This window comes from Poecilia reticulata, chromosome 21 (genome assembly GCF_904066995.2).
Source record: "Poecilia reticulata chromosome 21, P_reticulata-male-v2, whole genome shotgun sequence".
NCBI classification, from domain to species: domain Eukaryota; kingdom Metazoa; phylum Chordata; class Actinopteri; order Cyprinodontiformes; family Poeciliidae; genus Poecilia; species Poecilia reticulata.
In genome coordinates, this window is record NC_088850.1 from 3596171 (window position 1) to 3616769 (window position 20599).

At 36.2% G+C, this 20599-nt stretch overlaps 1 protein-coding gene across 1 annotated transcript; it reads right to left on the bottom strand.

The window, feature by feature from the left end:
* Positions 1-1281: 1281 nt before the first annotated feature.
* On the bottom strand, positions 1282-20531 carry rfx6 (regulatory factor X, 6). The gene is made up of 20 exons (XM_008397223.2): positions 20419-20531; positions 16014-16167; positions 14535-14658; positions 14153-14214; positions 13995-14072; positions 13860-13887; positions 12787-12894; positions 12623-12700; positions 12439-12552; positions 11454-11503; positions 11225-11384; positions 11004-11148; positions 8710-8819; positions 7887-8004; positions 6661-6783; positions 5581-5787; positions 5205-5508; positions 3313-3677; positions 2418-2618; positions 1282-1626 (listed from the first exon to the last, which is right to left on the bottom strand). Exons 2-20 carry the CDS (start codon positions 16097-16099, stop codon positions 1451-1453), a joined length of 2637 nt encoding a protein of 878 aa, XP_008395445.2. The 5' UTR covers positions 16100-16167; positions 20419-20531; the 3' UTR covers positions 1282-1450.
* Between the last annotated feature and the right edge of the window lie 68 nt (positions 20532-20599).

Consider the following 20599-nt stretch of genomic DNA (forward strand, 5'->3'; position numbering starts at 1 on the left):
AAGGAAAAAGAGAAACAAATTTAATGGGAAAAAAATGGAAAAATTAACAGGAAAAAAAAAAAGACAAAATAGAATTAAAAAGAAAAAGAAAAAACAGGAACATTTTTGGAAAAAAAAGTAGAAAAAGTTTGGAAAAAATGTAAGCGAAAATACAAAAGAGGAAAAAATAAAACATTAAAATTGTATCTGGTACTGTGGTGCCCGGAGTCGGTCCTGGAGGCCCGGCATCCTGCATGTTCTAGTTCTGTCCCTGGTCTAAAGCACCTGGATGAAACGACGGCTCTTTAGAAGAACATCGGCCTGCTGAGGAGGTTGAACTAAAACATGCAGGACGCCGGGGCTGCAGGACCGACTCTGGTCCACTGATCTGCTTTAAACATATCAGCCTGTTTGCTATCAGGTCCACTTCCATTAAAACGTCTGCTTGCAGGGTGGCCAGGTCATTAGGCGGCAGGTGGGGTTCAACCTGGACAGGCCGCCGGTCCATCAACACAAAGACACACAGAACAAACAACCACACACACACACACACACACACACACACACACACACACACACACACCCTAACCAAAAGTCAATTCACCTTAGTCCTAAATGTGACCCCTGACCCTAAAACAGGGTCATTTCCAAGAGGGGAACTACAAAATGTCCCCTCTTCAACGGTGAGTCCCCTGTTGGGGAGTGTAAAATGACACGCATGTCCCCTGTTGGATAGCTACACATGAACACACACACACACACACACACACACACACACACACACACACACACACACACACACACACCAGTTAACCAGTCAGGCGTTTGGACTGGGAGGAAACCCAGAGAGAATCCACACAGAATTAATTACAAGCAGAAAAGAAAAATTCAAGCTTGAAACCTTCTTGCTAAGTAAATTAGACTTTCACTAAATTATTTATTTTGGGTTGAAAATCTCTACACTTCAGTCAACAGGGAGCTGAACAGGCTCAGAAGGAACAATTATCACTTAATAATCACTAACTGCAGCTTGCATCAGCTCACTATGAAGTAAAAATGACTAAAAACTGTTTTGAAACTTCTCTCCTGAACAATTAAAAGGAAAAAATAAAAGATAAATCTTCTGAAAACACATTTTAATAACATTTACATATTTCTTCCTTTTGTTCTGCTTCGCAAGGTTAGAGGATGAAATAAAGACCCGGATCTTCCTAATACCTGTAGCTACCAGTTTAAAATAGTTTCGTCTCTGGAACTAAACCAGCAGCGACCAAAACAATCCGGGTCGTTTCTCACATGCTGTGCGGTCAGTCAGCTTCTCATTTTATTTATACACAGAAGGCAGGAAGAGACAGAAACTTATGCAGTTCTTTTCAATATCATTTCAGTGTGTATTAGTTATTTTCCATAAGTTAATATGAGAATAGCAGTTCGTTATAAAACAGTTATTTCTTTCTGTGTGTTTGTGCGATCACTGCGCGCCCCCCATGAACACGGTGTTGATGGGCGGCAGCGAGGAAACCAGGTCCTGCACCTCTGAGGACGCGGCGCCGCCGCGCTGCAGAGACGTCAGAGCGTCCTGGGAGCTGAACGGAGACGGAAGTCCGAACATGCAGGTCGCAGATCCGGAGGCGGGAAGAGGATGACCTGAGGACAAAACCAGACACGGTCGATCAGAACCAGCTTCATTAGTTCCTGCACACAAACAAGGACTGTGACTTGGTTTACTCTCAATGTGAAAGCATTTTAGATATACATTTGATGGGAAAATAAAAGGGATTTTCATGTTTTGTGGTCATAAGGCTGGACAATCCAAAGCTATTTGTGATTATTTGAACAGGTGACACCTTGAGGCGCCTCGAAATTATATCCAAACACGGAGATGTTCACAATTATGTCATCATTTATATTTAGCCTGCTAATTAAATATTTAGTTTGAAGCTGAACATTTAGCTACAAACTAAATATTTAGCTCTGAGTTAGCTAAATATTTAGCATCAAGCTAAATATTTAGTAAACAAGCTGCCCATTTAGCTTCAAACGAATTATTTAGCTCTGAGCTAGCTAGCTATTTAGCCTCAAACTTAATATTTAGTGAGCAGGTAACTACTAACTCCAAACTAAATATTTATTTTTGAGCTAGCTAAATATTTAAGCTTCAAACTGAGCTATGTAGCTCTGAGCTATCCAGGTATTTAGCTTTACAAACAGCAGTCAATGAAGAAAGAGCCGTTTACAACAAGAACTACGAGGGTCCTAAACAGAACTTTGGAGAACCCCATAATAGATTGGATCAGGATGGTTCTGGTAGATATTAAAAAAAAGTTAACCCTGATACAACTGCCTTTTCTTGTATTTGTTATTTTTTTATGGAGCATATCTGAAGTAGTATTGCTAAAATGTTAGCGATTGATGGGTCTCAGTGGTTCTGTATGGACCTGTTCCAGATTCTGCCTCGCTGAAGAAGCTTCCTGATGTTTTCCTTCCCGGTTCGTCCAGGATGTTCAGCGGGTCGTGGACCTCGGAGAACGCTGCGGAGAACGGGCGAAGGCTTCCCACGCTGCTGATGACGGACACGTGCTGATCGACCAAAGGATTCACTCGCTGGCTGCCCAAGAAGCTGCTGTTGCCATAGAAACCTGCAAACAAAATCTTTAGGTCAATCTCTGCGTGATTTTCGCTTTGCAGGAGTAGAAATCTGGTTCTTCAACCAACGGGAATAAAAACTCAAAAACATGAGGAAAAGGTCATAACAAAAACACAATTTACTTAAATTAATTAGAGCCACTTAGAAAAAAGAAATATCTGACTTTAATCTCAGAATTCTCAAAAAAAAAAAGAAGAAAAAAGGATTTTTTTTTCTCAGAATTTGGGGAGTAAATGTGGAAAAAAAACATTTAAATTTCTCAGATTTTTGACTTAAATCTCTGATTTCTGATTTCAACCTTTGAAATTGTGACTTTAATCTCTAAAATTCTTATTTTTCTCAGCCTTCTGAGATTAGGATTCAGAATTATTCTGACTTTAATCTCAGGTATCCGATTTCAGCTTCTAAAATTTTAAATCCCATTTCTAAAATTCAGATTTTTTTTTTCTCAGATTTCAGAGATTAAAGTCAGAATTATGAGATTAGAATTAATTAATTCTGACTCTAGTTTCTGATTTAATCTGAGATTAAAGTCATAATTCTGGAAAAAAAACAGATCAGAACTCTGAGATTGGAGTCAGATTTCATTCTTTTTTTCCAGCGGCCCGAATCATCTTCCATATTTTTCTGTGTTTGTTTATTTTTTGGAATGTAAACAAACAGAACCGGACTCTAAGAATCCTCACCGCCATGACCCAGAACGCCGTACGCCGACCCCTGACAGCCGCCGCCGCCAGAGATGTTCAGTCCGGGCCCCATGAAGCCAAAACCGTCTGCCGCGTCCAGAATCTGAGCCGCCGCCTGCTGATCCAGACCCGGTTCTGTCTGGACCGGTTCGGGACCCGGCGTGTATCTGGAAGGCGGGCGGACCGCGGCGCCGTACGCCGTCAGGGAGCAGTCGCCACTGCTAGAGGAGTGATGGACCGACAGAGGGTAGAAACCGTCCTTGCTCAGGGCCGGATCGCCCAGGGACGGGTACCGGGCCAGATGGCACCCCAGAGGAGGATTATGGGTCTGAATTGCTGTCAGGCAGGGATTCTGGACCTGAGACCTAAAAAAAAAAACCCACAGTAAAATGAATCCTATTATTCTCAAAAATTAATCTGGTTTATTCAGTTTCCCACAGTAAAATTCAAGCACTTTCAAGGTGAGTTTCCAAACTTTTCCAGGGGATAAAAATATTGAAAAATAAAATAAAAAATTTTCTTGTTAAGATTTCTTGCATTTAGCAAATAAAAATAATTTTGTTAAATCTAAAGCAACAGAAGTTTGGTCTGATTTAACTTCATACAAAGTAAAAAAAATGTTTGTGTCTTTTTATTAGGTGTAAATGTTCATGGGTTCATTTGTAAATAACTTTTGGCTTTTAATCCAACATTAGATTGCATTTTACTACAAAGCTTTGAAAATGAATACAGTTTAAAAAACTTTACATAGAAATTAAGCACCTTCCAAACCTTGAATACTTGGTATAAGTCAGTTTAATCATTAAGTGCTATTCTCATTTTCAAACTATAAAATATTCCTGAACAAAAACAAAAACGTAATGTTTCTAATTCCTATGACACTGATTTATAATATGGCTGCAACAAACAATTATTTTATTGACTATTCTGACGATCAATCAGATTAAAAAATTGGTACTTTGAGCAGATTTTATATTTAACCACTTGAGCATTTTACTACAATATTAAAAATAATCAATCAATTCCTTTTTGAATAAGAAAATAAACTTTTAATGGCCTACAATGCAAACAGCAGCATTCCTCTAGTGAACGCTTCATCATTTGTAGCAGAGAATTAACCTGCAGCTAAAAGTATTATTCTAACACCAACATGTAAAAAACTGAACCTTTTCTGCTCAACATCAATTCAATGTAGGGGTGATGAACTGATTTTTTATTTTTTTTTGGATTAACCAATCAATGAGTCAATAGCAAAAGGTGCTACAAGATTTTTATTTATTTATTTTTTTTAACTAAAAATAGTTAAAAATCTGCTACTTGAGGAGTTTTGAATAAAACATAATTCAAAATTTTTTTAAATCTTTTTTTTTTAAAGTTTTGTTGGCTCTAGTGGCCTTTATTTGAAAGTATTTAGACAGGAAAGAGGGAAATGAGAGACGGGCGAGACATGCGGCAAATGTCACCAGGCCGGGAATCGAACCTGCGGGTCGTTCTAAGCCCCTGCGCCACCACAGCACCCCCCAAATTTTAAAAAATCTTAAATGCAAAATTTATATTTAAATGTTTTGATATAATTTCAGCTCTGCTATTTTTTAAATATATAAATAGGCTTGTTTTAAGTATGTACGCAATTAATCAATTACTAAATTAGTTGACGGTTATTTCAATAATTGATTAACACGATTAATCCAAATAATCGTTTCAATCCTACTGATTTACAACACTTGTGTTTAAAATAACAACCAAAGCAGACAATTATTGGGCCTAAAAACATTATTTTGCTTAGTAATTCCTACATTAATGTAATTATTCTATATATACTGTATTTAGTGGGTGTGAAAGTAAATATATCTAATCATTACATATTAGCATAAGCCGCTCATAAAGCTAACCTGGGAGCAGTTTGGTAGTTCTGAGCCGAGGGCCCGCTGCCGGCGGCGGGAAAAAACCCGCCGGACTGCGGCACGCAGTGGTACAGGGTCTCCGGGTACGAGGAGCAGGGGCTGGGCTGCGTGATTTCACTGAGAGAGGAGAGGCAGGAGGATGAGGAGAAGGAGCAGGACGAGGAAGAGGGCGTCAGGGGCCTCCCCGCCATGGGCCCCTGGTTGATGACGGAGCCCCGGTGGGCCAGCGCGGCCGGGGAGATGGGCGGCGTCATGAGGGGTCCGCTGACCTGAGAGAAGTCCATCTGACCGCCTGATGGGAATCATGACAATAGTCAGACATTTTGCTTTCATGCTTAAACTGCCAGACGGTTACCACGGTTACCTGAAGACGTGAAGCCGGAACCGTCGTTCCCCTGATAGAGGACGGCTTTAGCTTCCAGATCCTGCTGCTGATTGGTCGACAGAGGCATGTAGGCGTGTCCTCCCAAGGATTCGTTCTTCACCGATTGGTCGACGGAGGCGGGGGCCTTGTTTCGGTTCGCCAGGAAACAGGAACTGGGCGACGCCATGAACGCAGCTTTACTGGCATCTGAAGGAGACGACCAAACTTACATTTCAGATGATTATCCTCATTTAGCGCTGCTGGAGGAGTTCAGGAGGGAACAGTTTTTAACGATGCTTTCAAAGTTGCAACATTTGTTACACTTTCAGCTGCTGCGGTTCGCTTTTACACAGTGTCGAACAAACCAAACGAAATAAAAAATAAAACATGTTCTCCTCCTCGCCTGTGGGGGCGCTGCAACAAGAACCACTGAAGAAGACACTGAGCACAAAAAATACTTGGTAAAATTTTGTGTTTGTTTTGCATTCAAGCCTCTTTAAATTCACCAAATTTTGTAGGTAAACGAACAGGACTGGTTTGGTTTGAGTTCAGTGGGTTGGATAGTAACTGCTTGCTTTACTCAATTACATTTACTTGAGTAACGTTTTTGAAAAAAATTTACTTTAGGAGTATTTTTAATACGCTGTACTTTGAGTAATATTATTATGAAGTATTTCTACTCTTATTTGAGTCCAATTTCTGGATTTTCTGCCCAATGAATGAATAACAAAAATTCAACAGACACAGACCTGCAAATTTTGTTAAAGTTTCATACGTTTTTTTATTGAAAGAAAATAATTTAGAAAAAGTTATTTTGTTAGTTATATGAATTATTGACATTTTCGTCATTAAAATACCTAAATTTGCTTTATAATTTGGTTAATTTTTTGTAACTTTTAAATATTAAATGATTGATAATTTCATCAGTTACTAAGAACTTGAGTAGACTTTTAACCAAATACTTTTGTACTTCAATTTCATGGATGGCTACTTTTTACTTTTACTGAGGTAAAAGTAGTTCTACTCTATCCTGAGTCCAGTCTTTGGGTTTTCTTCCCACCTCTGAGTGAGACCCAATACCTGCATTTTTCATGTATTTTTCCAGAAGGTTCTGCAGGTCCTGCTCCTTGTCGTTGTTGAACTGCGTCTCCAGCGCCAGCAGGATGTACTCGTCTAACAGCATCCGGATCAGGTGGAAGGAACCTGTCAGCATCAGAACAGAAAGCGGCTCAGACGTTCGTCCAGCTGAGATTTCACTCGACCTTTAGAGCCCCGCTGCTCTTTGTTTGACCTGCAGGGCCACACGTTTGTGTTTGAGCTTAAGTGGGCCTTCAGAGAGAGCGAGAGCCACCAAATGGTGGTTGTTTATTCATGCACACGTAGCCTGTGTGCGTGTGTTTGAACAGAGAGCACGCCGACCGCAGATAAGACGCTGTGTAATCAAAGCGAGTCTGGCCATTACGATTTATGATGCTATTGTAGCAATCTGCTTCGAGCTGGCTCGTATCGGACCGGCCGGCCGGCGTCTTTTAGTGGGAAGTTCTGAAAATCTTCATCTGCACTGCGGAGACACTAAACCTTAAAAGGTACTTCTGGTCTAGTTTCCAGTGCAAATATTTTAATACACTGAAATAAGATAAAACTAACTTACAACTAACTTTTCAGTAAGAAATGGGAGCTTGTTTTAAGTTAGTAGTTCCTTAATATTGATGAAAAAGTTCTAGTTCCATTGGCAGATTATTTCACTCATGACAACATATTTTCCCAAATAACAAATGAAATAATTTGCCAATGGAACCAGAACTTTTTCATCAATATTAAGGAATTATTGACTCAAAACAATCATTAACATTGGTGAAAAGGTACTAGGCCCATTGGCAGATAATTTCACTTATAATAATTATTTGTTTACATGAATAATAACATTATAATAGAACAAGGTCATACATCTTGCTGAAAAGTTACATGTAAGTTAGTTTTGTCTTATTTCAAATGTGCTCATTTATTTGCATTAGAAACTAAACCAAAAATATTTCTTAAGATTTTGAGTTTTTGCAACGTGAACCAAGATTTGGACCCATTTCTACGGCCGGGCGACATGGATTACAAATAAAATCTCCAGATCTGATTTTAATCTTTTTCTTTTTTTCCAAAAAAGGAAATTAAAAATGATAGAAAATATTTTCAAAAGTGGATTTTATAATCCCTTCTGTAAGTTGTACTGCTTTAACACATTAACACCAAAGTTATAAATGTTATAAATGCCATAAAGCATAAGCTGGAATAAACTCTTTCCACTTCCTTACCGAAGCTGGAGGCGTTGTTGAGCGTGAGGTTGTGCATGATCCGGGCACCAAAGAAGCTCCACCGGAGGAGGAAGTCCTGAGCTCGCTTCTTCACGGATCGACCGCACTGCTTGCCAGGCTGATGAAAACATGAAGAAACGATTCAAAAAGCTGCTTTTTGAAGCTGCCGTTTGTTTCGGTGATGGGTGAACTGTCTCTACCTCAGTGGTTTCCAAACATTTTCTGGGCCCCCCCTGCCCCTGTCCCTTTTTTGGGAGCAAAATGAATGTATGTAGCGGAACATAAACAACATCAGTAGCCTACAGGCTACCTGTTAAGCTTAAGGTGTTGTATTGGTATTAGCTAGTCATCTTTTAGCTAACTTTACCTGCATCCAACACCTTTACTCAACTCAGTCGGTTAGTTTGGGGGGAAAACTGTGAAAAGTTATTTACGTTTTGCTGGTTTGCTGCCATGATTCTAACACACCTTGTAGCTCTGCCCAGCAGCAGCAGGTCTCCTTCACTGCCGCACAGATGTAAACCCAGCGCTAGTGTCGTAGCGCTCATGTTGCGTTTAAAGGCGGCTCAGAAAAACATGTTACCACATGTTAACAACGGATGAAACAGTTTTAAATGCTGATAAAAGTGACGGAGGACACAGATATGGCAAGTGTGGAAGCCCCTACTGTATCAAATTGACATAGGAATAACAGAGAGTTGGCCATTCTAAGGTAAAAACTCAGAGCATACAGCGTTCATGTTTTTTTTTCATCCAGACGGCTTGCAATGGCACGGCGCCCCCCCAGGGGGCGCGCCCCACAGTTTGGGAACCTCTGCTCTACCTTGATGACTTTGTGCTCCACCACCGAGTCCAGCCACTCAATGAACGACTCAACTGTGGCATTTTTCCTCAGCAGCTCCTTCAGTTCCTGAAAAACACTGATGGAATCATCTGGGGGGAAAAAAAAGAGAAAAATGCGAAAAGAAAATGTAAAATATGGAAAAATTATTTCCAGTTTAATTCTATGAATTAAAAAGCATCGAAAGGTGTAAATATTTATATCCTAAAAACTCGTCATTAGAATGTGTAAAAAGTTTTTAGGATGAACTTTGTACAATCTGGACAAACCCAACAAGGCACTTCATTATGTTAAAAAGTCAAACAATAATCTGCATGAACTATTTTCATGATTTCTTGTTTCTTTAACTCATGAAATGTGCAGAAAAAAGATTAAATGTAGAAAAATTAAGTACGAGAACCTAATGTAAAAAATAAATAAATAATTTATTTACCAACTTTTTAATTTTTTGATATTTTTTTATCATTTACTCATCATTTGTCTGGATGAATTATTTTGTGATTTATTCTCATAATCGATTATTTATCAACTAATTGTGTAATTTATTTCTTTAACCCTTTCTCCAACCATTTATTTATTTTTACATTTAGTCATGTCATTTACTTATTTATGCATTTATTCAGTTTTTTTTTTTACAATAATTTTGTTCTGCCATTTAGTTTTTAACAATCGAAGGGTCAAAGGTTACCAATACATCACATGGTTATTTAATAATCTATTTATCCGATTTCTTTGAACTTTTTTACATTAACAAGTCTTCTTTCTTTGTTCTATTAATTTGTCTAATATTTTTAAGAATTTTATGATTGATTTGTGTATTTATTTGTCTGTTGCATTATTAAATTTTTAGAAATGCTACAAATCTTTTTTCTTCTTTTAAAATCCTCATTCTGGCTTCGACATTTATTTATTTATTAGGATTTTTATCGAACCTCTAATTTAACTTAGAATATTGAGGTTTGAAGATTTACTTTTTTTTTTAAACGAAAATTTTGGTTGCTAACATTTATGCTAAGCTAACAAACGGCATGAACCCTGATGATGAATCCCGTTCATAACTGAACTTCATTACAGGAGCTCGTTTTCCTTACACTCAGAGTAAATATCTTCTAATTTAACTTAGAAATATTGAAGTTCGAATATTTAAATGAACAAAAAACGAAAAATTTGGTTGCTAACATTTATGCTAAGCTAACAAACGGCATCAACCCTGATGATGAATCTGTTCATAACCGAACATCAGGAGCTCGTTTTCCTTACACTCAGAGTAAATATCTTCTAATTTAACTTAGAAATATTGAAGTTTGAAGATTTAAATTAAAAAAACGAAATACTTGGTTGCTAACATTTATGCTAAGCTAACAAACGGCATCAACCCTGATGATGAATCTGTTCATAACCGAACATCAGGAGCTCGTTTTCCTTACACTCAGAGTAAATATCTTCTAATTTAACTTATAAATATTGAAGTTTGAAGATTTAAATTAAAAAAACGAAATACTTGGTTGCTAACATTTATGCTAAGCTAACAAACGGCATGAACCCTGATGATGAATCCCGTTCATAACCGAACATCAGGAGCTCGTTTTCCTTACACTCAGAGTAAATATCCTCTAATTTAACTTATAAATATTGAAGTTCGAATATTTAAATTAACAAAAAACGAAAAATTTGGTTGCTAACATTTATGCTAAGCTAACAAACGGCATCAACCCTGATGATGAATCCCGTTCATAACCGAACATCAGGAGCTCGTTTTCCTTACACTCAGAGTAAATATCTTCTAATTTAACTTAGAAATATTGAAGTTTGAATATTTAAATTAAAAAAAGGAAATATTTGGTTGCTAACATTTATGCTAAGCTAACAAACGGCATCAACCCTGATGATGAATCCCGTTCATAACCGAACATCAGGAGCTTGTTTTCCTTACACTCAGAGTAAATATCTTCTAATTTAACTTAGAAATATTGAAGTTTGAATATTTAAATAAAAAAAACGAAATATTTGGTTGCTAACATTTATGCTAAGCTAACAAACGGCATCAACCCTGATGATGAATCCCGTTCATAACTGAACTTCATTACAGGAGCTCGTTTTCCTTACACTCAGAGTAAATATCTTCTAATTTAACTTATAAATATTGAAGTTTGAATATTTAAATAAAAAAAAACCGAAACATTTGGTTGCTAACATTTATGCTAAGCTAACAAACGGCATCCACCCTGATGATGAATCCCGTTCATAACCGAACATCAGGAGCTCGTTTTTCTTACACTCAGAGTAAATATCCGAGTCCTGGTCTGCGGCCGCCGACGCGCTGAGCAGCGGCTGTGAGTTGATGCTGCTGAGGTCCACGCAGTCGATGTCCAGAACCATGCCGGTCACCACAGTTTGGTCGAAAAGAGCCGGCCGGGCAATCTGGACAACGCAGAGAGGATAGGAATCATTTCCAGGTCGGTTCCCGGACATCCAGTTGGTTTCTCGCCTGCTTTACCTGCGCCAGGTGCAGGAAAGACGTCTGCCTCTTCAGGGAGGAGACGAAGCGCCGTGCGATGGGGAGCTTCTTCGCTGCAAGGCATTCTGGGAGGTTCTCCAGGGACGAGGCCAACCAGTGTTCCCAGTGTTTGGCAAAGTTCCTTATGTCTGCCAATAAACTGAGAAACAAAAACAGGTTCGCCTCTAAATTACGCGACGTTTTCTGGAGTAAAGTTTTAGAAACGAACCTCTCAGGCATTTCCTGCATCGTTGCCGGAATTAAAACGTCAGTTAGAACCTGAGAAAACAGACGACAAATCATGAGCGGCAGAGAATAAATTATAATTTTTTAAAACTGTTTCTCCCCTTTAAACAACATCAAATAAAGGTTTGAGTTTTCTACACTTCAGTAGGTGTGGAAGAGCCTCAGGCTCAGGGCAACAACAGAAAAAAAAAATCCAGATTTTAATCTCAAATTCTGTATTTTTCCCCCTCAGAATCAAATTCAAAAATACTTTATTAAATGTTGTTCTAACTTTTAATCTCAACACTTAAAAAAATTTTTTAAAAAAATCAATGTTTTCCTCAAAATTCTGATTTTAATCTCAAAGTCGAACTTTTTGTCTCAGAATTCTGGCTATTTTCCAAAAATGTGTGTGTTTTTTATTAACATTGTGGCTTTTGTCTCAGAATTTAAACTTTAATTTCAATTTCTGACTTTTTTTCACAGCATCTGAGTCTAATCACTTTAAAAAATAATTTGTGGATTAATTCAAAACATTGTGATTTTATTTTCAAATTTTGACTTTAATCCCAAAAGAAGACATTTTGTCTCAGAATTGTGATTCTAATCTCAAAATTCTGTCTGTTTTAAAAAAAATCTGCTGGGGTTATTTTTTTTCTAAACACAGCTGTGTTTCTCTCCAAATTCAGGTTTATATTTTAATCTCAAAATAAAACTTTTTTTTCTCAGAATTCCGACTTTTTTCAAAAACTCAGAAAAAAACAGTAAAATTTTAAAGTCAGATTTATTTTCATTGGCTCTTCTATTCTCCCATAAGTAGGAGATTCTACTGTTAAAGTCGAAGCTGGTAGGACAGAGTTTCATGTTCATGTAAAGTTTGTGACATTAACGCTGTAAAGCAACGTTAGTAGTATCAAATCAGAAAAAGCTGGATAAAAAGATACATAAAAAAGCAAAAACGTAAATCTGCAGAAGTGTTTTATAGAAACCTTGTAGAGGATGGAGTCACAGACGCAGAAGATGTCGACTATAATCGGGTTTTCCAGCAGCGGCAGCAGATGGTCGGGCATTCCCTGCCAGAAGTGGAGCAGGAAATTCTGGATCTGAGCAAAAACAAAGTAAAGTGACCAATTAGTGTCAGTACTTTATCAGGATAAAGCGCTGAAACATCACCTCTTCAAAGTTGATATTGATGGCGTTATCCAGGATGCACTGGCAGTGAGTTTTATACATCATGATCAGAGTGTCAACCTGGAAAAGAGAGAAAATTCAGTCTTCCTACAAACATCTTTTGTATGTTTACTAAAGCACAAAAGCATGAAGTAAAAGTCTGTGACCTTTTCTCTGGGAATATTTCCCTGCAGCACGAGGTGCTGGGCGTTGGGGAAGTCCGGGAGCAGCGTTCCGGTTTTAGAGCTCAGAGAGTATTTCCTGGTGAAGCCACCCTGCAAAACAAACACTACTTCACTTTTTACTCTTTATTTATATCCGTTTGGGGAAAAAAAAATACTGTCGTGGCAACAGAAAATGCTGAAATCACGTTTTGAAATCACAAATCATCAACCATGAAAGAATCTATTCAGTGCATCCATCATTTTGTATCAAAATCCTGTTGAATGTTAAGAGTTTTTTTTAACTTAAGATCAATAAGAGTAACCCTATCGGAAAAACATACGGTTGACTCCCAAATCATTCATACCCAGATTTCAAATTAAAATGATAAAAAACGTAACTAAGAAGTTTGTTTCTGATTAGAAGTGAGGCAAACGTCTTCCAAACGAAAAGAAGCCAAAAAGAAGCAATTTATCTATTTTTATTTAGATTTTAATTTTAAAAAATGGATGTTAAATGTAGCACATGAAAATGGCTGCAAACAGAAGCAGAGTTATACAACCATGCAGCCTTGACAAGCAGAAGTAGAGCCTCCTGCACAACCAACAAGAATGCAGCAAGTGGTTTCTGGATGGTAAGTCAACAACAAAACACTTATCTTTTCCACCAGTCATTGTACAGCGCATACAGCAGTAAAACCAGCTGACCAGATGTGCTGGAACTCACTTAGCATTGCTAAGTAACGGGCTGGGCTCAGGTTGCTAGGTAACAACGCAGTGTGTCTCAACAAACAGGAGGTTTTCGAAACACATTAACTTATTGTCAAAAAACCGTCTGGATGTTTTTTTTTAGAAGTACAAAAACGTGAAAAAAAATAAAATAATTTTGCGTAATAGATCTTTAATTTTCCCAATAAAGTTCACTTCCTGAGGGTGCTTCAGGTGTTGGAGACCTCAGCGTTTAAGCTGGTGTCAACAGAAGAACAAGCTGATCTAGTTTTTATTTTTTAAACTGAACTAAGGCATAGTTAAGGGTTAAAGTATGAAAACCTGCTTTGCATTGTGGGAAAAAAAAGTACCTCATTCTTGAGCTTACTTCCTGAAAATCTGCAAGCAAAAGAAAACAAGAGATAAATCCAACAAAACTCCTTTAGCTCTTCAAATAATTTTATTATGCAGTTAAATTAAAAGCAGAAGGTTTGAAATAAACTCACCTGGTCAGACCTTTACCTGAATACACGGAGTGATAATACGCGCTGCTCTCTTTGATCCCAATTCCATAGTAATGATATCTGGAAAATGTTAAAAATGATGCATAAATTCACATAAAACCCAACCTGTAACTACTTTTTTCCTAATTGTCTCTTTTTACTTGGAGTGTCCTCTGGTGCCGAGTCGTCTTGTTGTCAGAAGAGGAAACTTTTGTCGGATTGTCTGATGAGCAGAAAAGGCATAAAATAAGCTTCAAACTATTTATTTTAAACTGCATGCCTCATTTTCATTCACCAAAGGTAAATGGAGAAGGAAAATTATTTCAAATTTAAGGTTTTATATCTCAAGAACAATTCTTACAGGTCAGTAAAACCACAAATAAAACAAACATGCATTAAAAAACAAGTCAACATGCGAAAAGTATAGCTGATTATTCAGTTGGACCATTTCAAAGGAAGATATATTCATGCAAAACAAAATAAAATCTGCGGTTATTTGTGTCTGAAAATGTAAAGAATCTCACAGGAAGAAAATAAAGTCACCTTTCCAAACGTAGCAGCACATGCGGGTTCCAGTTTCTCTTTCCTGCAGAAGTCCAGATAGTGAGCATAAAGGATGCAACGAGGCAGACACACTCCTTCACACACGATGTAGTTCTCCTCCAGCCTGCAGAGAAAAACAAAAGATCAAACAAAAAGATTTTAAATAGCACCAAGAAAAAATTACTTCAGTAACAGAACAAATTATAATTTTTGTTTTCCCTGAGCGACGCCGAAATATTTAACATGACACCCATTCATAGTTATTACAATGGTGTATTTGGGATACTGCAGAGAGAAAAGAAATAAAAGGAAAAAATGTCTGCCAAAACAAATTCAAGAAAAAAGTTGAAAATTTGCCAGAAAAAAAAATCTGAAATTTTAAGATTGATCTCAGAAATTTTCTAAAAAACTTTTAAATTTCTGAGTTTGAAAAGTTGAAAATTTGCTAAAAAAACAACAAAAAATTTTGAGATTAACCCAAGTAATATTCTAAAAAAAATACATGGAAGTTTCAATTGACGAAAATTTGCTAGAATCATTGGAAATTTACAAAAGTCAAAACTTCCAAAAAAATTTGTCAAAAATTTCTGAGAATAAAATTTTAGGTTTTTTCTGGCAAATTTTCAACTTTGCAAACTGATAATTTTTTTCTGAATTCCATTTTTTTCTATTTTATCCACATTTGTTATATATATATAAAAAGCACATAATTATGGAATGAATTACAATTAAATACAAATGAACAAATAAATAGCTGAAGATCAACATTTTTTCAGAACTCAAACATTATGTGCAAAACTAAGAATCTCGTTTTTAACAAGAGAAAATCACCTTTTTAAAAACGATTCAGAGTTGAACTCAACACCAAAATACTTATCACATGAAAAAAATAATAATAATAAAGCATCCAATATGTAGTTCCCACAAGTCTGAACCGGAATTGATCCGCGGCCACTGAACCGCCATCTTGGTAGGCAAACAAAGCATAAATGAACCATGGCTCCGAGACCAACAAAAACAAAGTATATTGACACTCTCGGCCAATGTGCAAGACAAATAAATAACAAAATTGATGCTGTTGAAATCAAGAATGAGACCGTGAATGTGGCCCGTTTACTGTTGTCATAGCAACTCCATAGCGGCTGTCAAGATACCTACCAAGATGGCTGCCAGAAAGTGTGACATCACATAACTCTAACGTTTCACTTAACCAAAGCCGTGACATCATCATCTGGGTTTTCACCTCAGTTGTTTAAAGAGACAGTAATCATAACTGTGCATGAAAACATCTGGTTTCGAAGACATTAATGAACAAATCTCAGATATTCCTTCCGTCTCATTATTGCAGCATCTATTTAATTTTAAATAAATCCCTGAAACAGGACATATTTATGTCACACAGTGAGTAAAAACAGGATGTTTGTGTATGTTCTGTAAATATGAAGCAAATCCTCCTGTGTGAGCCAGGTTTGCTCTTACCACTGTAGCGTTAGCTGCGTTTGTTTCTTCTTGTCCCTGATGATCTGACTGATTGTCTTCCTGGACGAACTGATGCTCTGTTTCATGGTCAGGTCAGAGTTCAAGTCCAACAGGTCGTGCTCGTCTTCAGACGAAGGCGTCTCATTGCTGTCCTCTGCAGAGAAAAACAACAGAGAGAGAAATTTTAAGCCAGAAATTCACCTGAAAATCACCTTCTGGAAATGTTTTCCAGCATGCAACTACAGCTTCAGCTGGAAATGAATTAAATTATTAGAAAAATCTGCAAATCTTTCAGTGAAATCATTCCTGTAAATGCAGGGTGGCGCAGTTTGAGAAACTTACGGCGCTCAACAACTGTAAACTTTAACTTGTAATTAAAAACATGGAACAGCAATCTGCTCATTTTCTTAACTCTTTACATTTCTCTTCTCTTAAATTAGTTCATTAACATGCTTCTGATAGTTTCCTCTCACCTTTCTACACTAATTGAGCGTTTGATGAGCCGTTCTTAATTTATTTTAGATTCGGTGTTTCTGACTAAGCCTTCAAGGTTTTCCTCATTTCCTTCGCAGCTTTTATTTCTGATTAGTTTCTTTTATCCGACCTTGGAAATATTTCTGCCTTTGTTTATCCCTCAACTTTAATTATTGTACTACCAAAAGTATACAATATGATGTGGATAATGTTGAAAAGAATCAATAAAGCAGACCCATATTTTGTGAAGTTTGCAGTTATAATTTTTAAGGCCTGTACTGTGACCTCGTAATGACTTGTTATTGTGCTAACGGGGAATGTTTTCATTCCTTTTCGTGCTCCAAAGAAAAAGCCTTTCTGCAAACCAGTGTGTTTAATTACTTTCAGAAAAGGTCCCAAAAGAAATTCCTGTCAATTCTAACATCAAGATAATGTTTTATTAGCTTATTAGGTTCACAATTACTTTCTTTTTAATCAATTTGTCACACAATAAATGTTTAGATTGTTGAAGTAATTTAGATATAAAAGAAAATGCAAAGATGTCTTTTGCTAATTAAGTTTTGACGAATTTAGTTTTTATTTGTTGTTTTATTTTTAGTTGACTTCATAATTTTCCACAAATGTCAACATCCCATAGAAGGAAATCTGTCCATCCTATTTTTGCATACTTACAGTAGATGTTTAAAATAAAGCAACAGTTGTCGTTTTTGTAACATTAGCAGCTTTAGACTAGGTTTAATCAGCTTATAGGAGAGAAAATGGCTTTGGACAGGAAATGTTTCCAAAAATTCCCCTTCAGAATATTTTTTCAGAAGATTGGGGATCATCAGGATGCTTATTTATTAGTGTGAGATAAAATTATGTATCAGTTTTCTGTCAGCAGTGATTTTTACCCTGGCAATCTGCCAGACTCCATTAGCCCTTTTATGCTAGCAGCTAGCAGGTGGTTTAGCTAAACTCTAGTTTGGGTCACAGAGTCCGAAAAGTATCTTGATGTGGTTTTCACCTACAATGAAGGACTGAGTCTCTTTTTTGAGTTTTAACAAATGGCCAATAGTGGATGCTAATTTTTCTGTGCTTTTGCTAACATTGAAAATGTTTAGCCCAGCTTAGCTTCCCATAAATAAAGAAATTTCCAGAAAGATCATAAAGAACTAATTTACTTGACTGCTTCCAGTTTTTCAACTTGAAGTTCAACATCTGCGTTTAAGTTTTGGTAATTCATGCTCTTATTCTGAAGGGGGAACTGTTTGCGCAGCAGCTACGTTTGCTCACGTTTTCTTTTTCTCCGCCATACAGGTTATAAAGAAAACACGAAGAACAGAGAGCAAGACACAAACATGAATGCAATTTCTAAACATTATGTAACAAGTGTAAATTATAATGTCAAAGTTAAATTGTTGGTGTTATTTTATTTAAAGATTAGATATAATTTAGTATATAAAGTGTAATATAAGGACTCTAAAGAGAAGATCATAAAATCTGGACATTAGATACTCAAATTTAAAATACTTTAATAAATTAAGATAAAATCAAGAGTTTTTAGCAACAAATGCTTTGTTTTTCCAGGCTGCATGTTCTCCGTGTGTAAAGCAAACATCCAGCACATATTACATAATCCAACCATGTGATCTACTGGAGTCAACACTGAAGCTAATGTGCAGAACGAGCCGAACATGGACATAAACGAGGGCTGGAGCCATCAGCAGCAACTAAGTCTCCAAAAATCCAGAATCAAAAATTACTTAATCACTGATATTCTACACTAATTTTTCCTGTTTAAAAACAATCATGTCTATTATTACTTAAAACACTTAAAGTGAAGAGCAGGTTTCAAAATGGCGTGTTAGCTAAATGAGAAGATTTTATTTCAATGGGCTAAAGCAAAAAAGAAAATTTTTAGAAGAATCACTTCTTATCAGTTATAGCAAATTAAATAACATTTTTCATATTTTTCTTTTTTCTTATCTAATTTTTTTAATCATCATTAAGATCTTAGGTTTTTGTATTTGGATGAAAGTAAAAACATACATTTTGTCAGAAGTATATGTACAATAAAGTAAAAATTTATGACATCATGACATTTTATCAGGGACCCAACTACAAATTGAATGTCACATGTACTTTTTACCAGGCTTTTCATTGCACAAATGACAACCTTTAAGTGTGATAAAGGTAATCCTTTCTGTAAATTATTCAAATGTTTAATCTGGCAACAATAAAAGAGCCATCTAATTTGCTTGTTAATATGGAAAAAGTTGTGTTAATGAAAGTGATTAAAGTTCTGCTCAATTTTTTAAAGCATGGCTGTAAAGATGTGGATTTAGTCAGTGAGATTAGGAAGCAAAATTTAAAACTTCACAACATTTTCTGAACACAAACAGAACAAATATTGTTTGAGCTAAGCTGTAGCACCCCCCTGTGGTTAATTAGTGTCACTGCATTTATTTACGTTTGAATTAAATCATATTCAAATGTAAGAGGGGAAATCCACTTCAGTTGAAATTTAATTATGTAAAAAAAATGTAATTATGCAAGATGAATAATCACAGATTTACCTGATTTAATCCCAGAATCGTCTTCTTGATGAAAACTTGTCTGTCCATTAAAATCAGAGTTCATTTCTGTTGAGTTTTGCAAAGTTTTTGTAAAAGAGTGAATAAGAAACATGTCGCCTCTGGCTGAACTCTCGCTGCTCCGTTTCATCGGCATGATAGACAGATTAAAAAATAAATAAAATTAAATTAACTAAATAAAAGTTAAGTTTTCATCTACTGATCCATGAAGAAATCTTTAAGCAAAACGTCTCAACCTCTTGTTCACACAGATCCAGCTGAATGTCACAAGCATCAGGTCCAGCATTTTGGAAAAGTGAAGCTGCGCCGAGGGAAGGAAGACCTAATGAAGCTGTGGATGCATTCATCATATTTACCGAAGACTGAGCTAATCCACTTTATCAATGATTAACAGAAAACCCTCATCCATCTGTCTATCCATCCATCTATCTATCCATACCTCCCACAGTCAGCTGGCCTTTTACTTCAGGTTAAACACACACAGATTTCACTCAGAGCTGTTCTCACTGTGTTTTCATTCTATCAGGAAAGATTTAAATCTAAAATATCTGAATACATTTGGGTTAAATGTGACTCCTATACTACAGTCCACAACCATACAAAAGAAGCTTTAAAGTAAAATGAATCTATATTTTCTTTGAGTAGCTTAATCTTAATCTAAAACTGAAAAAATATATATTTTACTACATTTTTTTATTTCTATGACATAAAAACATGAATTAATTTCAATTAAATCGCAGCAGTTAGCAATCCTACAAAGTAAATATATGTGGGATGTAATTAGTGTTTTAATTTTTGATGCTTTCCGTTTCCCTGGGGTATAAATAAGATGTGACACACTTCAAAACAATTGAAACTGGACCAATATGGAGTCTTATTGTCACCAAAACAAAATGAAGAATGAATTGTTTTTAATAGTTGCAAAAAATTGGACATGGGAACAAATTAGGTATGTAGAAATTGTTTCTGTCCCTTTAAAATGTTCCAGTTCACAATAAATTATTAACAATTTCTATGAAAACTTCTTGAATTAATACAGTGATTAATGTTGAATCTATGACTCAGAGTGTTTAACTGTGTGTGCAGCAAACCATAAGAAAATAAAATTAAAAGTGTGCACAAAGGAACAGTGAAACAACCCAATTTGTATGAACTTTAAGAATATTTTTGGTTATATTGACTAAATGAGAACAGCTCCATTTCTAAAGTCTGACTTGTCTGGACTATCGTTCTCCAAACATGATTTTCTGTTATTTTTTGATACCTTTAATTGGTTTATGAACGTAAAACAAAACAAAACAAATAGGTTTTATGCTTTGTTTGCCATTTAAATAAAGTCAGTATAAAATCCTTACCTCTGATGGTCCGAAGTACAACAAAGTAGTGAAATGACCTACAGTGTGTGTACACATAGCATAAACGATATTAATATAATATTTAAAAAATAACCATATATAGTTGGACGTTCGTTATTTAAATAATTTATTGTGATTTATTTATTATTTTTTAAAACCTACGAGCGATGCCCAACAGTTA

What these genes read in the sequence shown, in the direction of transcription:
- rfx6 (XM_008397223.2), bottom strand. Translation starts at nt 16,099, where the DNA reads ATGAAACAGAGCATCAGTTCGTCCAGGAAGACAATCAGTCAGATCATC. An exon ending in TCAATATCAACTTTGAAGAG is followed by an intron (nt 12,553 to 12,622) that starts GTGATGTTTCAG and finishes GTTTTTGCTCAG; the next exon opens with ATCCAGAATTTCCTGCTCCA. An exon ending in AAAATACATGAAAAATGCAG is followed by an intron (nt 5,788 to 6,660) that starts GTATTGGGTCTC and finishes CGTCTCCTTCAG; the next exon opens with ATGCCAGTAAAGCTGCGTTC.